The sequence below is a fragment of the Anolis carolinensis genome, chromosome 5 (genome assembly GCF_035594765.1).
Source record: "Anolis carolinensis isolate JA03-04 chromosome 5, rAnoCar3.1.pri, whole genome shotgun sequence".
Classification (NCBI taxonomy): domain Eukaryota; kingdom Metazoa; phylum Chordata; class Lepidosauria; order Squamata; family Dactyloidae; genus Anolis; species Anolis carolinensis.
Window position 1 is genome coordinate 43,257,578 of NC_085845.1, and position 22,880 is coordinate 43,280,457.

General features: G+C 38.5%; 1 protein-coding gene across 1 annotated transcript in view; it reads right to left on the reverse strand.

Annotated features, from left to right (window-relative positions):
- Nucleotides 1–13,827: 13,827 nt before the first annotated feature.
- The window catches only part of slc7a11 (solute carrier family 7 member 11), an 84,062-nt gene continuing 75,009 nt past the window's right edge, over nt 13,828–22,880 (reverse strand). The window contains exon 12 of the mRNA XM_003221678.4: nt 13,828–21,864. Within this exon, the coding sequence (XP_003221726.1) occupies nt 21,797–21,864 (68 nt within the window). The 3' untranslated portion in view covers nt 13,828–21,796. The remainder of the gene's footprint in view (nt 21,865–22,880) is intronic.

Consider the following 22,880-nt stretch of genomic DNA (forward strand, 5'->3'; position numbering starts at 1 on the left):
GAAACATAAAGGCATGTTTGTGAAGCAATGGTAGAGAATGTATAACCATCAGAGTAGATAATGTGTGGCATTCAGCAACATCTAAAAGGCTACATGTTCTCTGTGCCTGATATAAGACATCATTTTCACAAGTCTTCAGGGCCGGGAAGATATAATGTTATACTTCAGGATCAGATGAAATGCAGGACATTTACACTATAAATGCATCTCTACTCAGAAGTAAGTTCTATTCTGTCCAATGGGACAAAATTTAAGATCTATTCCAACATTTATCAGTTCAACTTTGAATTCAGTGGTGAGATCTTCAGAGCAAACTATGTAGTTATACTCAGATGTATGTACCTTGAGATCATTGAAATGTACTCACTGTTCAATCTCCACAGACTTGCAGCCTGAAGGAAGGAGGGACAGTCTTGATAAAGCTTAGCAATCTAAACAGTACGAGAAGACTTTTAAAAATGTTGAATGGGCTTTGCCTTTGACACTTGTACTGCTTGTTCCTGCACATTTCATAGAACCAATTATAATTCAGCCATTTTATTTCAAAACAAGGAAATGAGAAGCATTTATTTTTCCAAGTGGTTTGAAGCATTTGACATTTGTATATTTAAAGGCACACTTCTGATTTTCAGCACACTACATGTTAGCTGAAATCCTCAAATTGAAGTATCCTCATGTGACATTCATGTAACAGTGAGATTTAAACCTTAGGGGAAAAGGTTGATTCTAAAAGTACAGGTTTGAAGAACACATAAGAAAGAACATGCCATTATAAAATGAGACAGAGAGATAAGCCATTTAGCAGAACTGTAAGAGAGGTGATCTCTTACCAGAACGTCTAATAAAAAGGAAAAATCAATTGAAACAGGTATGCTCGCCACATATTCCCAATATAGGAAGAAATTATAGATTTAAAGCTACTATCTCTGTCAGCTTGCACTCTGTGAGAAAGGTACAATTTTCAGACACGGTGGCCTTCATGCTTCACTCTTCTCATTATTTCTTGAAGCAATGTACTTGGTACAGCAAGGCAATATGCCTTCATCACAGCATTTAACCCTGAGAGCTCATCCTCAGTCTGTAACAAACTGACATACGGGTTCACACTATGACAAGTTTCATCGGAAATTTAGCACATGCAATCAATTCTTAGGCGAGGGGTGAGAAATAGCTTCTGGTAAAGGATAATGTGGCAACGGAAAACTACATTTGATGCAAAAGATTGTATGTGGTTAGAATCTCATGTGTGTGTTTAAACTTCAAAAAAATGTTAAAGCTCTGTTAACATTAATAAATATTTATTGGGGTTGTGAGACACAGCATACAGAATATGTTTTATAAACATTGAGTTTAATTGGACTTACAATCAGATGAATGGATGAAGGATGATTACCTTACACACTAATTTTTGTCAATGACTTAAAATCCATTTCTAAAAATTTTATCAACAATAAACACATATAAACATGTCACAAAATGTTTTAAACACACAATGCAATGCCATACACTAAAATAAATTGTGAGAATATTTTAAAACCCTTTCCACACTTGCTGAGAAATCTTTCCTCAGCCTGTAAATTACTCACAGTTTATTGGAGAACTTGTATTTAATTGTAATAGTACGACACATAAGCAATTAATGTTCTGAACTCCCACCAACAATGAAAAGGACAGTGCAACATGACAATACAACCTCTGTTTTTAAAACCAGCATTAACCTCGACCCATGGGTATTACCACCTGCTACTTAAAATTTATGGCAACGAAATGAAAAGTAGTCCTTATGCTGAATCAGCAAGAGTACTTGCAGTGTGGGCAGAAGAGTGCTTTTGCTATTTCTGAAGGAAGAGCATGTCATCTAAATTAATATAGCCGAATTGCCTCATAAGTCATCTCTACAGCTTCACTGTGCTGTACTAGGGAGAAGCCCATAGTTCAATACAGTGCTCATTTTGCAGATGTAGTACCTATTCATCTAGCTTGGATCTTCGTATCATTTCAAGCAGTCGAACTATAATGAGAGTCAGATTAAGAACCCTGCTTGAAGAACACCCTAGCCAGGCCATTAAACCAGCTATGAAACTGGAGCAAAGCCATTGATGAAACCTACTTAATTCAGGTAGCACCTCAGGACATAGAGAACCATGACAAACAAGCCATAACCAGCTTTGCTAGGGAGACTCTCCTGATTTCTGTGCTTTTTTATTAAAAGAAACATGTGAGGCATTTTCTTTGTAAACCTCAAGTGAGAACATTATTTGGGATAAGAAGATATGTCCTGATCTTTACCGTCAATTTTACAGAAAAAAGAACATTTCCTTCAAAACTCCTTTTTTCTATAGAATTAAAAACACATTAGTCAAGCAGATGTGTCTTAGCACTAAGGGTCCAGGTTTCTGTACAAGAGATTATTATGGAAGTGTCATCTTTCCTGAGAAGTCTATGGCAATGACCCAGATAAAGGAGCGATGGAATCAATCTATTAAATTAGTGCTTTCTCACCTCCAGTATATTCTCTTAGAGGGGCATCATGAGATGGATGACTATTGACTAACTAGGGGCCCTTCCACACAGCCATAAAACTCATAATAATAAGGCAAAAAATCCTATAATATCTGCTTTGAACTGGGTTATTTGAGTCCACACTGCCATATATTCCAGTTCAAAGCAGATAATGTGAGATTTTATTCAACTGTGTGGAAGGGGCCTAAGCAGCTAAGAAGTATATTTACTTCTGCTAAAAGTAAATGTGAAACTAGGATTCTTAATGTCTTGAGAAGGGCAAAACTATGAATACATATCATGATTACTTGTAGAGCTGACAATCAGAAGTCATAGCAAGTGGTGACTCCCATGTCAAAGGACAATCAAACCAGTCAACATTTAAGTCAAACTTTTAAGAAGCTGACCAAGGTAGTGAACAAACTGATAGGTCCAACACATTTGTTTACTCAAATTTAGACTAAAATGTAGAGCAGAATAACTGGCCCAAATGAGACAGAGGTAGCCAGCTATCCAGGGAGTCTGCTTCAGGAGAGGGTCACCATAGCCTCCTTCAGATCACTAGACACTTCTCTGCTAGATGTTAATAGCCAAGGTGACATAGTTCATGCTTGAATGTGATAGAATGGAGTGAAACTAGACTTTTATCCCTATCATCAGACCACAAAACCTAAAACTCATCCCAGAAATCCCACTCATCCCACTAATAAGTTGATATAATCATACTAGGGGCTGACAGAAAATTTTTGGGAATAAACAAAATGTATATGAATCTCCAAAAAAAATCAGAGCACAGGAATAAAATCTGTGATTTCTGGTCTTTTTTTTAATCAGACTGGATATGCCTTCAGGGTGTTAAACTAGCCCAGAATTACTTTGCTTTTGGTAGAAGTGAATAAGGAGGTTGGAAGAAAAGTGGTAGAAAGATCTGTAAGAATACATCTAAGACAGGTTAAATTGCAAAAATGGGGAAAATTAAAAACACTATTCTTTGACCTTAGAGAATGCATCTCTAAGAATCTCTGGATCCTCCCATGCAACTCTACAGTCTACTTCTGCTAGACGTTGACCATAGAATCGTGTTGGTGGTCCAACAGAAGTTTCATTTGTTAGTGGTGTAATGATATATAAAGTTAGGGAGGTATAGGTACAATTATTTCAAAGAAATATTTCTACCACTGCAAACTAGAAGCCTGTGTTTTTAAAACATAAACAGGCAACATGAAAAGATGTGTGTTTAACATGCAAATTAAAATTATATTATGACAGTAAACCCTGGGAACCATTCTTAAGATTGCAGACATTATTAGCTTGCAAACACGAATATACTGAAGAGCAGAGGAGAAAAATGAAGAAATATCACTAGGTTTCCTGACCCATATCAGGTGAACATGAATTGTTGTTTAGAAAATCTATTAAGTGTGGCCCATAGTTATTTATAGCAAAACCAGCTCAAGCAGAGTTGCAGTAATCAATTCCTAGAATAACAGACTCATAAATCAAAACAACAGCAATGTCGTGATACCAATCAAGGGTGTGTTTGGTTAACGAAGAGAATGATGCTTTTACAAAACAGGATATTAATGTAAAATCCATAACCAGGCTTACCTCTCAGAACATTCTTACTGGAGTAGGATATATTTTGTTGATCAACTTATAATTCCCCCTCCCACCTCAAAAATTGAAATAATTAAACTTAGCTAGATCTGGAAGCCAAGCCATGTGAAGAATTGGAGTAATTGAGCATGTTCAGCCCAGAGAATAACAGGTGATATGACAGTAATCTTTAAATATCTGAATGGCTATTGCATTATTTATAAAGAACACTTCTTTTTTGCTGCTCCACAGGGAAGCACAAGGAAGCTGATTCTGAAGAAACATTATGGATTCCTTAATAGTAAGAACTTTGACAGTTGAAAGGTCTACCTCAAAAAGTGATGGATTCACCTTCATTAGAAAAGAAGTTTGATGTGCTATGTTGGCAACATAGCATAGATTCTTATATCATCTGGGTTTAGATTACACGATCCTTGGAGTCCCATCAGATTCTTCTGTTCTATGATTCTATTATTTTCACATTGATTCTCATTTCTGAAAACATTAATTTAGTAATTTTGTCTCTTGCTTTCTGAAAGGGATGATTTGCAGGCACAGTTTTGACAGCAATCATGCAATATCAATTACCATCCAGATTCATCCAGATGGGACTTTGGAAATAATGGATTGTGGGAACTGGAATCCAAAACATACTGAAAACCAAATATGACTCCTTTCTGCTCTATAGCATGGAATCCAGCCAGTAGTGTGAATCAGAAACATGTCATTACTGTTTGCCATGACCATGAAAATTATTTGATTATCTGATTCACCTTTGCTTTAGCATTGGGATATAGAAGATATTATTTTGAAAATGGAATTATTTTTATTATAATATATCAAAACTGATGAAATCTACATGTAAATAAGTGATATGTTACAATAGACAGATCTGATTGATATGGACTCTGTTGGAAAATGAGATTCAATTGTGTTAAGAGGCAGGTCTGACTATATATAACTGCCAGACCATACACTTGTAATGAAGGTTCCTAAAGTATTTGATGTATAAGGTACAAAATCCTGCTAAAGTCTTTAATGTGGCCATCAAATAACAGAACAAATACTGTGACTGATAGCGCGAACCCCCCCCCCCTTTTCTGGATTCATCTGACCTGCTGCGGGGAGTTCCACAGATCCGGATCACCAGCGGAGCGGGAGAGTGCACGGACCACATCGAATTATTATTGGTTTCTTTTATCACTTTCCCCCCCAACCCTAACATTGTAACTAATCCCCCAATAAAAGTATCCTCTTTTGTCTTGAAACTCTCTCTTCAGTAGCTACTTTGTATCCCTTTCTCTGACTCCTGCATGGAAAAACCTCTCTCCTTCCTTCCGCTAACCTAACCACCATTGAGTGGAATGACAGACGGGACAATCTAACCCATAACTTTATCAAAAACACTCCAAGCATGCCTATCTTTTATATTTAACACTCTTTGAGGTCCCTGGTTCAAATACAACCAACAGCGCCCGAATGGGTCCAATTTGAAGCTCCAAATCAGCTGACTGTCAAAAACCCGGTTCCGTTTGTCTCTTTCTCCGCAACAGCCGCTTCTCGGCTCTCACGGCTGGCGGGCTGTTTCCAGGGGACTTGGGCTTCTCTCCAAGGCTGCTGGTGGCAGACAGCCATTCCCTGGGAGAGAAATGTAGTTTCCTCAAGGACCAGCTGCGATCCTTGCAATGACAAGAACTCCCGGACGGACTTCTTTCATTCACTCCTTCATCTACATTATTATGACTGACCGGACTTCTCATTCACATACTTGTCTTCAGTTCTGTGGATCGCCGGGCTACCAAGAAAAGAAATCAACCAGAATCCCTTCACTTTGTTATTTCCATGAACCTCCTATTGCCTGAACTGTTTATGAACTTTCCATGAATTGCATGCTTATATGTTTATGAAATATTGGGATCAATTCTTTATTAGCTGATTAACCAAAGGTAATTTGGTCTATGGGTTCCCAGGAAAACCCCCAAACCCACATATTTCCCTCCTATATATAAGATATTACAGAAAAACCTGGGTTCCTTCCTTTGTTTTAAAACCGGAGGGAATCTGAATCTCCTCCTGGTTCTCAGGAAACTCGCGATATCCCATACCCCCCCCCCAGCCTATACTTTCACTCAGAACTCACTCAATTTCGCACCAAAAAATACCCTAATTCATATTTATGTCTAAAATCGCCTAACCTTTAAAAGACAACCAACAGAGATCATTTTTTTCCATTTCTTCTTCAATCATCAGCTGATTGTCAAACCTGTGTTTCTTGCCTAAGCGCCTCCCACCGTGCGCTATTAGCGCAGGAAAGGAAAAATAAGCTATAAACGCTAATATTTAGTATACTTTTCGGCAATTTTGGGTGGAAATTGATAAGATATTATTTTCTATATTCCCTAGTATATTTCAATCAAAGGAGGCACAGTCTGAACTCTAGCTGACCCGGAAATCCATGCCTTTCCTCACCCTAGATTCTGGGCTTCGCACAAAAAGAGGACAAACTGTCACCATAAAATCTTATCTATTTGCATCTGCATGACCCATAGCTAAGAGATTGTCACCTTAGATCGGAGCAGCCCCACGGGTGATTGTATCTCATATGGAAATGTTGACCACAATCCCATCCTGGACCCCTGGGGAGCCAAAGGAAGACTCCCCACTGGTCCTGTTTCTGTAATCTCATAGTGTCAATATAAACTGACATCTCTGCCATACCTCAAGGTATTCATGAACTGTGTACGTGCGTAAAGGACCCCGGACATCCCAAATGACCTTATTCAAAAAACAGCAATAATCTTAAGATTATCCTGGAAGGCACTAGCCTCGGGTGATCGCTTTGCATAAGATAACTCCAATGATTCATTCACCAAAACCCATTGTCTAGCTGACTCCCACCTTCCCCAACCTGATTGGCCCTGGCAGAGGCGAGGGTTGCTCCTCATTGGCTCAGGGCACAGAGCGGGAAGCCCAACTCCCGCCTAGTGCGGCGTCCTTGCCCAATCAGCAGCCAGATGAGCGGAGGGACGGGGCGGGAAGTTCAAACAGACTTCAAACTTGAAAATGTATAAAATGGCTTTATTTCTCAATGTAAAATTACATCTCGCATGTCGATCTATCGTGGCGGATGTCCTTTTCAATTGAATTGTTTTAATAAACACTTTGACAGTTTTTCCTTCAACTTGGCAGAGTCTTTTTCCTTTCGGTCTCAGGTAAATTTATATTCCGGGTTATTTTCTGCTTCCCTAACGGCTCGCCAAGGCTCGTTCCCTTTCAGATCTCCCTCACAGGGCAGATCTGGGCTAACTGCGGTCTCGATAACATGACTGTGATCAAGCATGTGGACTTGTATAAATGATAGTACAGACATGCAGGTTAAGCATAGGTGAATGTTCATGTCTTAAACCAGACCTACACAATATATGTCCTGCAGGCCACATATGCCCCCCTATAGGATTCCATGCAGCCCAAGATGGCTGCCAAGCTACTACCCCAACGGACTGGGGAGGAGCTATGACCATCCTCGCCCTTTTCCCCAAGTTTCCTGAGAGGGCAACAAGGTGCCTCCATTCACCACCTGCTTTCATCTTCCCCAGCCCCGCTCGCTATTTGTCTGTCTCCAAGAGTTGGGAGGTGGAAAAAGAAACTGCCCTTGGAATAAAAGTGCAGGAGAAAATGTGCCTCCAAAAGAATGAAAAAAGAATGAGGAGAATCAGTTTGCTCTCCAAAAAGGTTGAAAGGAACAAACAACTTAGTGCCACACACATCAATGGAGAGGGCAAGAGTTGCATAATAGAGTATCATAATAGGATTTGTTTGAGCAGTGTTCCCTATTAAGGTGAGACTCTGCCTTTCGCACAGTTTTAGTCCCAGCCACTTTCCTTCTCCAGCTGTGATGTTTGAGAGGCTGGGAGCTCACATACACCAATTCATATCACATCAAATCTGGCTGTGTCTTAAGCAGCAAAACAGGGAGCCTTTTGTTGTTGGAGGATGGTGGGCACTCAGAATTCCTTATTTGCAAAATCTCCCTGGAGTTCTGAAGCAGATTTTACAAATGCGTGCTTGCACATGTACACACATACCTCAAAGAGAAATGGAAAGGACTGAAAGGGGCTTTTCAATGAATACATGCAAAACTGGTAGAGAAGAAAATAGGCTACTTAACATCTATTTCTTCCTATATACACTCTGGTGAATTTTGCATATGAAAAGTAAGGATGAAAAATATCATTGACAAATATTTAATAGCTACTATTAAATGCAAACATTCAGAGCACACTGGCATAAGAAACAGACTGTAAGTAGTATTAAATCCTGGACAGCTATTTTGGTCTATTAGGAAACATTCAAAAATTACAGATGGTGGGTATGTTTATCAGGACTAATTAATCCCACATAAGGGCCTCTTATTTTGTTTTAAAACTAATGCAATCTGCAAATATCTGCATCTTTCATAGGCTCATCCCTGGTCTCTCTTGCCACTTAGCATGTTTCCTGATTAAGAGTTTTGATGAATTCAAAAGCTTGCTAACTTCTTTGTGACCTTTTCATTAGTGTTGCAGATCAAGTTTCACCTAAGAGTTTATGAATTCAAGCTCTGCTAATTTTACCGCTGGGTAAAATATCAGGCTTCAGCGGTGGCATCTCAAAAACCACAGAAGAAGCTTAGAAGAAAATTCATTGATATTAGACTTTTAAAATGTGAGAATGAGATGGTGCAGTTTTCCATTGGGATTGCTATTATTCAGAACCAGTAGAGAGTAGCCTTCAGTCTAGAATTAGCATTCATGGTGTTGTTTGTTGTACATTTACTTCCCCACAAAACTGTTTTCTCTCCTCCACCACCGCCACCCACACACATATATTACGGGAGAAATAAGTTTATAATACATCAGAGGATTTTGTTTTATTTCTGAATGTTGCCACTTTTGCTATGAAAATGTCCATATAATCTAGAAAAAGAGACACTTTAATGCAAAAACATACTTTATCTTCCCTAATAACATCTTCCTTTTCCCTGCAGAAATTCTTTTCATTGATCTAAAAAATTTGAGAGCTTATTATTCATAACAAGAGGCTTAGCAGTTTGTTATGAAGGGCTAAAGGCCTTGCATTTACATGGTCATTTAGCACATATTGTACAAGAATACAGTCTACCTACCTCCAATACTTACACACAGATTTCTTTATTTTTTGTGCAATAGATACTAATTTGATGACAATCAGGCCAAAACAATAAAACAGTTCTTTCAGTAATAAAGTATAAGCATACCTTCCAACATTTCACAGATGAAAACCAGGATGCATGTGGCCAAGACACATTAGAATGTGCTGAAGACATCAAAAGTTATAAATGGGGAAGAACAAACAAATGAGGACCGACTCGCTCAGTTCGATTTTGCATGAGTCTACTGGGAAAAGCAAAACTCCACCCCATATTCCTTCCACTGAGTTAATTGCATTCAAACTACTTCTGTACTACTTTTGAAAAAAGCCAGGAACATGGGGCAAAGGAGAAGAAGGAGCGAGAAACTGGGGCATTATGAAATAGTCTGAAAAAGTTGGGATTGTTTCGCCATATCAGGATTGTTGGAGGGTATGATGTAGCTAATAGCAGTTTCCAATTGAAATAGGAGCAATTTTAATCATGGCCACTAGAGAGGAGGAAAGGGTTTGCCAACTACAAGATTTCTAAAGGTCTTGAGAAGCCCACTGCTTTTACATGCTTCTGTCTGGAAAAGAAATCCCATCAGAGTGCTGGATACCTTTGCCAAAACATATTAATGAGTTTAATATTGCAAAAATTGCCATGTCAATCTTTTCATCCCTCTACTGTGTCTACCTGTCCTATGACCTTCACCTGACCTTATCTGGCAGCTAAGGGGAAACAAATGGTTTTAGATAAATAATAAATGAATAACAAATTGATATATGACAGCTGAGAAGACTTATTTGTGCATCTGGAATTTGTTTTGTTGTTTATTCATTCAGTCGCTTCCTACTCTTCGTGACCTCATGGACCAGCCTCCTGTCAGCCTCCTGTCAGCCGTTGCCGCCCCCAGTTCCTTCAAGGTCAAGCCAGTTACTTCAAGGATACCATCCATCCATCTTGCCCTTGGTCGGCCTCTCTTCCTTTTTCCTTCCCTTTTTCCCAGCATCATGATCTTTTCCAAGCTTCCCTGTCTTCTCATTATGTACTTCATCTTTGCCTCTAATATCCTTCCCTCCAGTGAGCAGTCGGGCATTATTTCCTGGAGGATGGACTGGTTGGATCTTCTTGCAGTCCAAGGGACTCTCAGAATTTTCCTCCAACACCACTGTTCAAAAGCATCTATCTTCCTTCTCTCAACCTTCCTTATGGTCCAGCTCTCACATCCATAGGTTACTATGAGGAATACCACTGCTTTCACTATGCGGACCTTCGTTACCAGTGTGATGTCTCTGCTCTTCACTATTTTATTGAGGTTGGCCATTGCTCTCCCCCAAGAGGTAAATGTCTTCTGATTTCCTGGCTGCAGTCTGCATCTGCAGTGATCTTCACGCCTAGAAATATAAAGTCTACACATTTTCTCCCTCTATTTGCTAGTTATCAATCAGTCTGGAGAAATAAATCTGGCATTTATTTCTCCAATTAAATGTACTTCATTCATTTCATTATTCACTCATTGCACAATGATGAGGGCACATCATCTGATTTTCAGTTGAATTTTCAGCATGAAATTAAAGTTCTAAAATACTAATGATAACTAAAGTACTGATAATGCAGTTCTACACAGCTTTCTGGTAGAACTCTTAACAGAGGTCTGTAGCAGTTTTCTGAAAGGCCAAGAAAAGGAAAAGATGAATCTGAAGTCTAGTTTATTACGGATTGATGACTATAAATGGAAGCTCTTGCGTGTGCCCACGAGAGTCATCCGCAGAACAAAAACGTACCACTCAGGTTTGCAAAATGAAAATACAGGAACTTTACTAATTCCAAGAGAGGATCAGAGAAGAATACAGTAATGGTTCTCTACCCTGTTTATCTCAGCAGCAAACAGGCCTCAAAATAGCAAGGCCTCTCTGAATACACTGCTTTTTTCACCAGCAGTACTCAGTCAGCACTGAAAAACTTGTGCAAACTGATACTGCAGCAGCAGAACAGAAACAGTATCAAATCAATCCCCAGGTCTTTGCAGGCGCAGCCAGTCAGCTTCATGCACTTCATTTTCCAGTTAACACACACACAGCACAGTGCCCTTGCAAACCATGACATATTTTGGCTTCCCACTACATTCCGTTAAGATCTCTACAGTGTACATTTTTAAGAGAGATGTAATATAATGTAGATGCAACATAATGTATATGGATGTAATGCAATTTCTAGTATTCTTGTATCCCTGAGCCTGGAAACTCAGGTTTTGATACTGACACTACAACATCTGTGCTCATTCATGGAGGTGCTTGTTCTGTTCACAGTGATGCATCCCTTATTATATGTTTTTTGGATTACTATATTGCTCTCTACATGGGTATGGATATGCCTTTGAACAGTGCACAGAAACTTCAGTTAGCCCTAAAAAGCTACATCTACATTTTCTATCTGGGCTGCCTAGAGAGAACATATAACATATAACTCCCTTGTTGCAGCAGCTCCCCTGCTCCAATCTGTTTTCTGGGCACAATTCAGAGTGCTGGTTGTGGCTTACAAAGCCCCATATGGCTTGGTACTGAAGACCTTTAGAACTGTATCTCTCAATATGAGCTCGAAATTCTTTGGGTGATGGTATGTTTGAGAAAGAGAACCTTCTCAGTGGCTTCCCTGACTTTGGACTCCCTCCCAAGGGATGCTAGGATAACTCACACTTTGTTCTCCTTCTGCTATTCCAACAGTGGAAATTAACGGCAATGAGGTTTTAAATAGTATTATTTACTGCCTTTTATTGAATCTTTAAATGATGTTGATTCCATATATTACTTATTTTTAATTATTTGTTTGTATTTGTGTGTTTTTGTTCTGATTTTAATATTCTGTAAGCCACTTGTTGAGGAAAAGGTAGGATAAAAGTGAACAACAGTTGTGTATGGCTATAATCCAGGAAATTACTGCATCAATTACACTCTACAATTCATTCGTGCTTATTATCACTCTACCCATTATACAGCTCCTGCCATTCCCAATCTTTTGAACAACAACTCCATGCCTCTACCATGTTTTAAAACATGCTTTGAATGTGGTATATATGACAGATTGTGGCATAAGGTACTTTGGGCTCACATATCTCTTTAAGCTCTTTGAGATACATGAGCCCAAAGTCCTATCTGGGAAACTGTCCATATTGTGAAGGATTATTCCATCTACCACTCTACCCCCATCTTTTTCTGTCACAACTTTGTAATTCTTTTTGCCTTTGATACGTATCTTTACAGATTGATCCTTTTCACATAGAAATTATTGTTCAATCATCTTGATATGGTTCTGCTGCACCAAATATATCCCCTTCGAGCACTGTCTTCAAACACTGATAACAATCAAGAAAATGACCCAAAGACTCAGAAGAAGAAAACATCCAATACCATAACTCTTTTCCAACTGCTCTGTGAAGAAGGTAAACAAAATATCTGTGGGATGTTTAAAGTATTTAATTCTGGTGCAGGCATGAATCCCCGCATTCAAATGGCAATACAATAAAACCTAATTACATCTTTATTGCACAGTTATATGTATGAGAATAGGCCAGAAAAGGGGCTTTATCCATCTGTTGATCCAGAGAATTATGCTATTCAATCCTTTGATTAGAAATTGCACTTGAACATGGGAATTTCATTATACTCTATATATTTACTGTAGAATTATTTAATTTTTTCTGTTCACGGTGTCCTTCAAATCTTTCTTCTTGATTAGAAAAAAATGTCTTAAATGTTCTTATTTAAACTAGGATTCAAAGGGAGAAAAGAGCTAAGATGGTTTCCTCTTGTGTAATTGTGATGAGAAGTTTCCAGTAGCAAGTAATACAAGATGCTTACGTACTGCAGAAATGAACACTTTGTTGGTCTGTTAAGTAATGCAGAGTTCATACTGCTACATAAGGAATTAATTTACCACCACAGTTAGATGATCGCAGCTTGGTTGAGTCTGCACTGATGTTTTATATGTTGCATGTATTTTATTTTATTGTATTTTATATTGTGTTGACGTTTATGTTGTTTTTAGGCACCTTGTGCCATCTGTAAGCCACCCTGAGTCCCTTCAGGGAGATGGTGATGGGATATAAGAATAAAGTTATTGTTATTATTCATAATCTATCAGTAGCACTTTGTGTGATTTAGGAAGCACCATGTCTTAATGTTCTGTGAATTTTTGTCCTCTGCTACCTAGCGTTGCCACATGAATGTTTCATAGGATCTAAACTCTGAATCAGATACTCAACTCTGAGCATTCCTCATCATGGACTAGGGCTGCTGGGACTTGTAGGCATGCAACATCTTGAAAGCTACATTCCTGATATAGATGAATATTACCACATGTGCCAGGAATTGTAACCTAGTTTCAAATATGGCTCCTCACCCACAATATCTAAAACTGCATAGTCTTGGATATGAAAACTTACATCACTATCCACAGCTAACCATACACATAAATGAACAAGATCTTAAAATGTGGGTGCAGGGATAAGAAAATGGAGGCAGAATCAAACTGATCATTTCATGGCAAACATTTCTCATCAGTAAATCATACAAGTTCCATGCTCTGCACAGGTATTTTTTTATTTATTTCTTTGTTAGTTTAAAACATTTCTATGCCATCCTTCATCCTACTGGGAATTCAGAGTGGTGTACAGTCAATTATATTACAACACAATAAAGCAAAATAATAAAACAATAAAGCACGGAAAATCTTTAACAAAGAATAAAAAAGCAAATAAAATGTTTTATAAGAAATAAAAGGTTCACAGCAAATTAAAACCTCTGGGTGAACATTTTTGCTTGATGCCAGAAACATTGCAGCATAGGTAGGTTCAATTCAAGACTCTTTAAGGACACATTGCATAAGGGGCACAAATGCCCCGAAACCCCCTTTTCTTTGTTATTAAATAATGTAAAGATGAAAGCTAAAGGAAGAAAATCTTCACAAAAAATCTTATGACACTTGGAAGATGATATAAGAAATGGAGATCTGTGAGAGATCTGGCCAGTCAGTGGTTATAAAGTATTCCATAATACAGATTTAAAATCACCCATACTCAACAACTAATACATACAGGGCTAGCTTAACAGAACAATGTTGTGAGTTCACAGGTTCTCTATCACATACAGTAAGGTGTAGCATACTTTTGGTCAACATGAGTGTCATCCGGGTATTCTGGGTAGAACCAGATTGGAGGGGATGCTGATTTGATCCATCACTTAATATGTAGCACTAATCTCTACCTTTTGTTCTTCGGTGGCATGCGCCTTTTATTGAACAGTGCTACCCAGATATGTAGATTCTATACTTAGAAATCCTCTGTATCAATTATTCCAAAACTCTAGTCTTCCAGGTCTTTTGGACTTCAGTACCCAGCAGTCTCAGCTGTCTTGGCCACTGACCAGGAATTCTGAGAGCTGAAGCCCTAAATACTTGGAAGACCAGAGTTCGGAAAACACTATTCTGTATGAGGAAGCACTAGAAACACACAGAATGCAACTGATAATGAAATTGTTTGAAAGGGGCAATATAAGGGGCTGCTGAGAGTTCATAAGATGCATTTTTAAAAAGTAGAAACATGGTTAGTGAGATGTCAGTGTATAAAAGTTCTCTATTCAAACATATTGTTCTTGCCTTCAATAATATGATGCCTTGTTAATAAGCTGATTGATATTGGTTTACAATATGTCCTATGAACATTATGTCCATAAAAAAGTAAGCATTCTCCTTATAGCATCTTGTCCAGTTACTGGTAAGATCACTTTAAAAATATTAGCATATTTCAATACTGTCAGATGGACACTGTTTTTAAAATCATTTTGGTTTCATTGTGGATTTTCCATGACTAATTTTCTTTTAAAAAATTAAAATAGCTTTAAAAAAACATGACTTGGTGTTGAACTTGCTGGTCATATGATACGTGTAGACCATTGATTTTATTTCATAATTAGGTAAGCAAACATTTCCAAAGTTCACTTTCCACTGTGTAATTTAGACACATGACAGTCAGTCAATAATATGATGACCAAGAGCAGATAGTTTATTTACTGATAAAATTATCTTCCCTGCCTCATTCTCTTAAGCTCCTCTCAATGTGATGAAAATTCAGTAATGGTGAAATATAAATGAACACAATGGAATTGAAAAAATCTAAGTTTTCCATTCCTGATATCAGGGGATTTCAGGCTCAACCAGAACAGAGTCATTGAAATCAATTGAACAAATTTTGGTGTTGAGAAACATGTCACATTTCAATAAATTGACTGGCTTTGTTTGGATTAATAGTAAAGGTAAAGGTTTTCCCCTGACATTAAGTCTAGTCTCTGGGGGCTGGTGCTCATGTTTGGATTAATACTGAAGTTTAACTCCTTCTATTTAAAGTATAAATGATAGGATGCTTACAGTTGGCCCTCTGAGCCCACATATTCTGAATCCACTGATTCAATCATTCACAGTTTGAAAACATTCTTTTTTTAAATTCCAAAAACCAAATTTTATTTTCATATTTTATATAGGTGGCACCATTTGATTACACCAATGGATATAGTGCAATTTGAGAATTTTGATATCTACGGAGGGGAGGGTGCTGGAACCAAATCCTACTGGATTCCAAGGACTCACTATAGTTGAAAACCAGAAACTAGTGCAAGTCTCAATTAAAAATATTCTGTCAAAAATAGTGGAATTACCTTCAAAGTACATGTCCCTTGAATCAAAATGTAAACTGACCTGTAGCTTATTTAAAATACACAAACCTGTCTATGTTTCAGGAGCAGTCCTGTGCATTAACTTAGGAGCACTAAGAGTATAGGTGTACACCACAAAAGTCCATTTATCATATATTGCCTATTATTAAACTTTTGCCTTACATTTACAGCACCACACTTAGAACTATGTGACTGTGACCAGTGTATGTCCTCTGTCCTATGCTAAAGTGGGCAAAGTGCAACACTCCAGATGTGCCTGGACCAAAACCCATTAGACCTAGACAGCTGAAACAATTGTGAAGAATGCTGGAAGTTGTAACCTAATAGCATCTGAATGTTACATTTTCCTCACTACTTACCTATGCAAAAGTTAGTTTAATTTGCAGCAATTTAACATACACCAGTCATCATTTTACCAATTCTCATACTATTGCACGTGAGTAAAGATAAGCATAATATATTGTGTTGCTTACTGTTGATGGCACATTATTTTACATGGCTGAATCAGCAATAGTAAACGTAGTGACAGCATCAGATTATTTTAGCTGTGCTCAGGACCAACACTACAAAATGTGTAAGGCAGCTGAGAATAGATACAGTAGGTGATAAATGGAGATGGATAGAACTTGCAGGATTCGTTTCTGCCATAAGCATTTCTAGCAGATTGGGCTCTAAGGTCTTGTTGATACAAATGGTAGATAGATACCTCTTCCTGTAGTTCTGCATGAATGTATTTAATTAAGTCTGCACTCACATATATAGCTTTTAACTAGAGATGGACAGCAGAACTATGGGTCTGTCAAACCAGTAGAAGCAATTTTAAGCAGAGGAATGGCAGGGAGAGAAGAGTATTGACCGCCTGACAAGCATTGCCCACACTCAAGTCTCTCCCAGGGAGATTGCTGGGACTAACAGGAAGCTCTGCTGAAATAAAAGGAAAATGGGGCCAAAAGAGAAGTTTGCATAAATGTTTTGTATACAATGCATAGACAATAATATTTTATCCCGTATGGAAGCTACATTATGGCTACAGCACAATCCCCAATCTAAAACTTGAGTTGTGTTCACTTCACACCATGTTAGAGCCCTTTGGATTCATCTCTCTGGTACACTGCCTAACAATAACCATTGGTCTTACATAAAGCATTGTTTACTCCCTATCGAACCTGCTGTCCTAGTTATATCAGATTGTGGGTATCTCATTAATATAGGTTTATATTATTATCATGATTGTAAATATTCATGCCATGGAATTATTAATTAGAATAATACATCTCCCATGTGTTTTTCTAAAAGTCGTACTATTACTTTATAAATTTATTCATGGCGCACAGAATGTGAAACTGGCACAATTAATGAGGGAGGCAATTTCTCTAAGGGCCCAGTGCCTGCTAGGGGGGCACTAATCTTACTAAAAAAAGTGATGTCTAAAACATTTTTAAATGTTATGCTTCCAAATGAAAAACAAAACAAAAAAAGGAAAAAGGAAAACCAAGAAACTTCAGAAAACGAGAAACGTATCACCATGTTGTTGACATTATGAAACACCAATTGGGATCATTGTCCATTTTAATACTTTAATACTTAGATTAAAAGACATACAGTAGAGAAGGTGTTTGCTTTTTTGAAACTAAAGGAACACATTAAATAGGGAAAATGCCACCTGACGCATTCAAATCTATATCTATATCCATAATAAAAGTGAAAACCTGTATGTGTGTATGTGGCACAGGTGTCTGTTCACACAGACAGCCTCCAACCTCCACAACTGGCTATAGTTCCCAGTGCTGAGGAGCCACCAAGTCACTCCCGTCCACTGATATTGTGGTTACAGTGAGCTCCATGAACATGTAGCCCAACCCCTGCCAATGTCCTTCCCAAACACTACGAACCACCACCCATGAAATGCTTTCATTTGGGGACCATTTCATCCTAGATTTTGCATGTTTCTCCACCACAGGCAGGCATCCCAGGGTTCTCCATTGGTGTGGAATTTGCATGACCCTGCCTACTGCCCTTCCCTTTCAAATCTGTCTGCAGAACAAACACAGCAGAGGAGGAGTTTGGGGGATTGACTCCACATGGTGGAAGCTGTAGTTCACCCTGCATCAAGTCAGAGCACTGTGACTCCTACTGGGGAATTTAGAGGAGTTGTAGTTCACCTACACCTAGAATACTATAAACCCAGACAATGATGGGTCTGGACCAAACTTGCCATGCATACCCCATGTGCCCAGATTTGAATACTGGTGGATTTTGAGGGGAACTGGCCTGGACATTTGGGAGTAGTAGGTACTAGGATTTGTAGTTCACCTGCAATGAATTAGCACTCCGAACCCCTCCGATGATGGACCAGGACCAAACTTGGCACACAGATTCCCCATAACCAAAAGAACATATTGGACAAGTTTGGGGAAAAGGGAGTTATAGATCATCTACATCCAGAGAAACAGTGGCCCACACCAACAATAGACCGGGACCAAACTTTGCACAGAGAAGCCTCATGACCAACTGACCATACTACAAGGGTTTGTGGGGATGGGCCTTGATTTTGGGAGTTGTAGTTCACATGCTTCCAAAGAGCAGTGAACCCAGCCAACGACAGATGTGGACCAAACTTGGCACACAGACTCAACATTGCCTGTTGTGGATACTGGCAGAAGTTTTGGGACAATTGCCCCTGTAATCTGGGAGTTGAAGCAGTTCACCCCCATCCAGAGAGCACTGCAGCCAGGCGATGACCAGCCAACGATAGATCTAGACCACACTTGGTACACAGACCCAATATGGTCAACTTTGAATACTGGCAGAGTTTGGGAAGGATTGACCCACAATCAATCCAATCCAGGACCAGTTAAATAAACCATTAAGCTTCTATTGACAGATAGTCATCATAAAATTTGGAGTAGGCATAAAGCCATGAAATAACCTGTGGCTTTGTTGGTTTCTTTCTCTGGCTTGTCAGGGAGAAGCAAGGCAAGAGTATTAGGTTTAGCAAACTATAAATGGGATATCTATGTTTTGCTTAGATGTGTCAAGAATTAACAAGTAGCATGTACTAGCACACCGCTTGTAAACAATAAACTTGGATTCCTAAGGAAGCTTGGCTTAGTATAGCATGCAAGCCCAGTCAAGGAAACTCCAAGGTAACTGGAAGGATTTGCAGATCTATCTCCAAACTGTGCTGATTGGAGAAGGAGCTTAGCAAAGAGTATCCTTTCCATAGCCATGCATCCCAGTGATGTAAGTATGATGATGGCACAAATTTATGACCAGGCAAGATAAAAAAAATGTCAGGATCAGCAAGTCAAAGTCGCATCTTATTCTCAGCTTTTTTTTTATCTTGTCATGAGGTAGCTACTGAAATAGCAAGCTTTACCATGTAACAGAATTTAAAAATGTCCTCTGCTTCACACAAAATACAATTTGTCACATAATAATGGCTACTTGCTTTAGAGATTTTAAAAATTTAATATGTAAAAAGCATATATTATATGATAAAGGAGAAATTATGGGGACACATTTTCTTTAGTGTACAGTATATAAATAATTTCCTACAGCAAAACACAAGAGTGCTTCTAAAGCTATAAGCGCAGATGCTTGTAGCCACCTAATGGGTTTTTTTTCTTTTTCTTCTCCTTTTCTTTTCTTTTTTGGCTTTTTTCCTTAGGAAAAACAGAATCCCACATCCTAGCACAAATTACTTTTTAAAAACATACCATTCAAAAGCAATTTACCGTGGAGCAATGGCACTTTCAAAGCCACACTAGAGACATACAGTTAATTGGGTGGCTTTTTGCATTCTGGGTACAAATTTCAAAACCGTGGCATTCAAAAAAACCAACTTTTAAAATTGCCATTCATAGGATTGGAAAATGCTCTTGTCTCCAAAATGAATGCACATTCCATAGTAATTTGCTATTAAGATACATTACCACACTTTTAAAAAATTGTACTAAAAAAATTAATGTCTCCTATGGTCCAAATTCTATGGGTTTCTAGTCTACATTTTGGTTAAGGTATTACACCATGCAGCAATAATATATTGGTGTTGTGCTAGTGACATGAAGTGTGCTGGTAACATGAACTATCTCACACAGTTGCGCTCATACAGCCCAAATCAATTAAAGATAACCACATACTCTAATCTGGTACAACTGGGAGATCATGGAGATAAACCTTATCTGAGAGTTGATATATTGCCTTCAGTTTCAGGGATATCATGCATCCTCTGTATACCAATTGCTAAAGAATATTGCACTCATTCTACATTCTGGTTTTCCATAATCATTTGCTGGTTACAATGCAAAAAGAACATTAGACCAGCCAGGTCATTGGTCTGACCCATCACAGCTCTTCTTATGCTTTTATAGCTGCTTTTTTTGAAACAACACTAACCTAGTGTTTAGGCTACAAACATGAAGTAGGGCACAAAAGCACTGGGGCAAGCTTTAAAAAATAAATTATTTCAGTCATCAAAATGGTATCACCAAACATTCAAGATTTCCAAATGATTTGCTGATACAAATCAAAATACTGTGTAACTCTTCTGATGTTTTTCTTCGTTGTGGAGTTTAGTTTTTGTTTTTGATTTTTTGTGGAAAGAAAAACACAGCACCTCCATGAAAACATGAGAAGGTTACAGGGAAGTAAAGATGGGGTGAACTGCTACATTTGACAGCCTCAAAAAAGTAGCTTTTTAATACCTTCTAAGCCTCATTGCATGAAGAGACACACCTCAAGGATTCACCAAACTGCAAAGCTTATTGACCATTTCAGAAAAATAAATTGCACACAAAACAATGCACATATTTTTAAATATGAATGGCTAAAATGGAATGCAAATATCCTTTAACAGTGGATAAAATGCATACATCAGACAAAACATGTAAAATGAAGAAAAAAACCAAGGCAGGTTAGATTTTGGAAGAATGCAACTAGAGGTGTTTCACATTCCTAGTTACAGGTGGAAGACAATGTCTTTTTCCCCACTCCACAATAGCTAAAGCTATATGAATGAGGCAGGGTGAGCTACATGCATCATATGAAAGAACCCTATCAGCACAGTCCAGTACACCTGACACAATGTATGATATCCATATCCATGTTGATTTATAACAGAGATAGTACAATGGCACAAACTTATTCAAGTTATATCATGTTGGATGTTGCTATAGCTATGTCAGCACTGGTCATAAAGATGGCACCTCTCTGTGCATCTATTGCTGTTTACCTAAAATATCCGTGTGCCCTTTTTCATACATCCAACAATTGGGAAGCTAAATGGAGTGCAGACATTTCTGTGCCAAAGTGTTCTCAATGAAACAGAAAAGAGTGATAATGAAAAGGGAAGGAGTACTTTTGCAATGATATTACATTTTTACTCCTGCTTTCTTCAGACTCAATACACAAATGCACACATCACCCACCTTACTTTGAGTTATCTTGAACATTTTTAAAACAAATGTTCTTTTACAGTATAATAAAATTCATCAATGTGGAAAACTAGATTCCTTGTATGACATAATATTGTAAATATCACATTGTCTCTGGCCTCATAAAAGGAAAAGGTACACTTTGTTCCACAAAGATTTTATAGCTTCTCCATTCAAGGCCATTGCCTATATCTATAGTATTGGATGACCACATATAAAAACCTTTGACACCATAAAACAGTTCCATATATAGTTCTTATCAAGTATCTGTTTAAAACTGATGCTCATTATTTTCCATGTTTTCCAGAAAAGTTGAGAGAGCATTTTCCTCAGATGATGAAGATTCTGGATGTTTGCTGAACACCGTTTTTTCCAGCAGCAAAATATCATGATCTTGAATTCTCCTCTGTTGGCACAACTTCCAAAATTATTTGCAAAGTTGATGTTATTCTGTCTGTAAAGAGAAAAAATGTAGACATTTTCCACTTTGTGTGGAGGACCACAGTTTCTTAGATACCACTCAGTGGACCATCCTGGATCAATGCGCAGGGGATAGCCCTGACAGGGACAGTGCATCACCACAGTCACACTTATGTAATCATGCAAATGCTCCATCCCCAATCATAGACCAGGAGCAACAGGAACATCCTTGGGAGAGTAATGGGCTCTCGGATGTATCTCAATGGATTGTCATTGATGAATGCACTGGGGATGTTGAGGAGGAGGACAACACTTTACACCTACATGATTCACTTCAACAGGAACACTCTTCAGGGGACATACACACTGTCTTGCACAAAAGGGACCCTGTCAATCCTCAAAGGAAACAGGTCTTGGTAGTAGGTGACTCCCTCCTTAGAGGAATGGAAGCCATCATTTCCAGACCGGATGGGATGGCTCGAGAAACATGCTGCCTCCCGGGGGCAAAAATACACCATATCACTCAGAGGCTCAGCAGGCTCCTAAAGCCCCATCACCCTCCCCACCTTATGTTGATTCATGTAGGTACCAATGACACCGCTAGGCATACTTTTCAAAAGATCACAAATGATTTTCGAGCTCTGGGAACAAAGCTAAAACTGTATAATGTACATGTGATCTTTTCATCCCTCCTCCCCGTTGTAGGACATGGCTCTACAAGGGCCGGAAAAATAGTACAGGTCAATAACTGGCTCAGAAAATGGTGTCAAGAGGAGCATTTTGGCTTCCTTGACCATGGTCTACTCTTCCAAGAGGATGGACTACTGGCAAGCGATGGGGTGCATCTCACACAAGTAGGAAAACATCTTTTTGCACACAGACTCACAAACCTCATCAGGCACACTTTAAACTAAATCCACTGGGGGAGGGGAACAACAGCCTGGCGAACACTATATTACCCACGACCACAGGGAACCGCCGTAAGGCTAAACGGAGGGCTGCACAAACACAGCAAGGACCAAGTACAGAGAGCACAATAATCCCAAATAA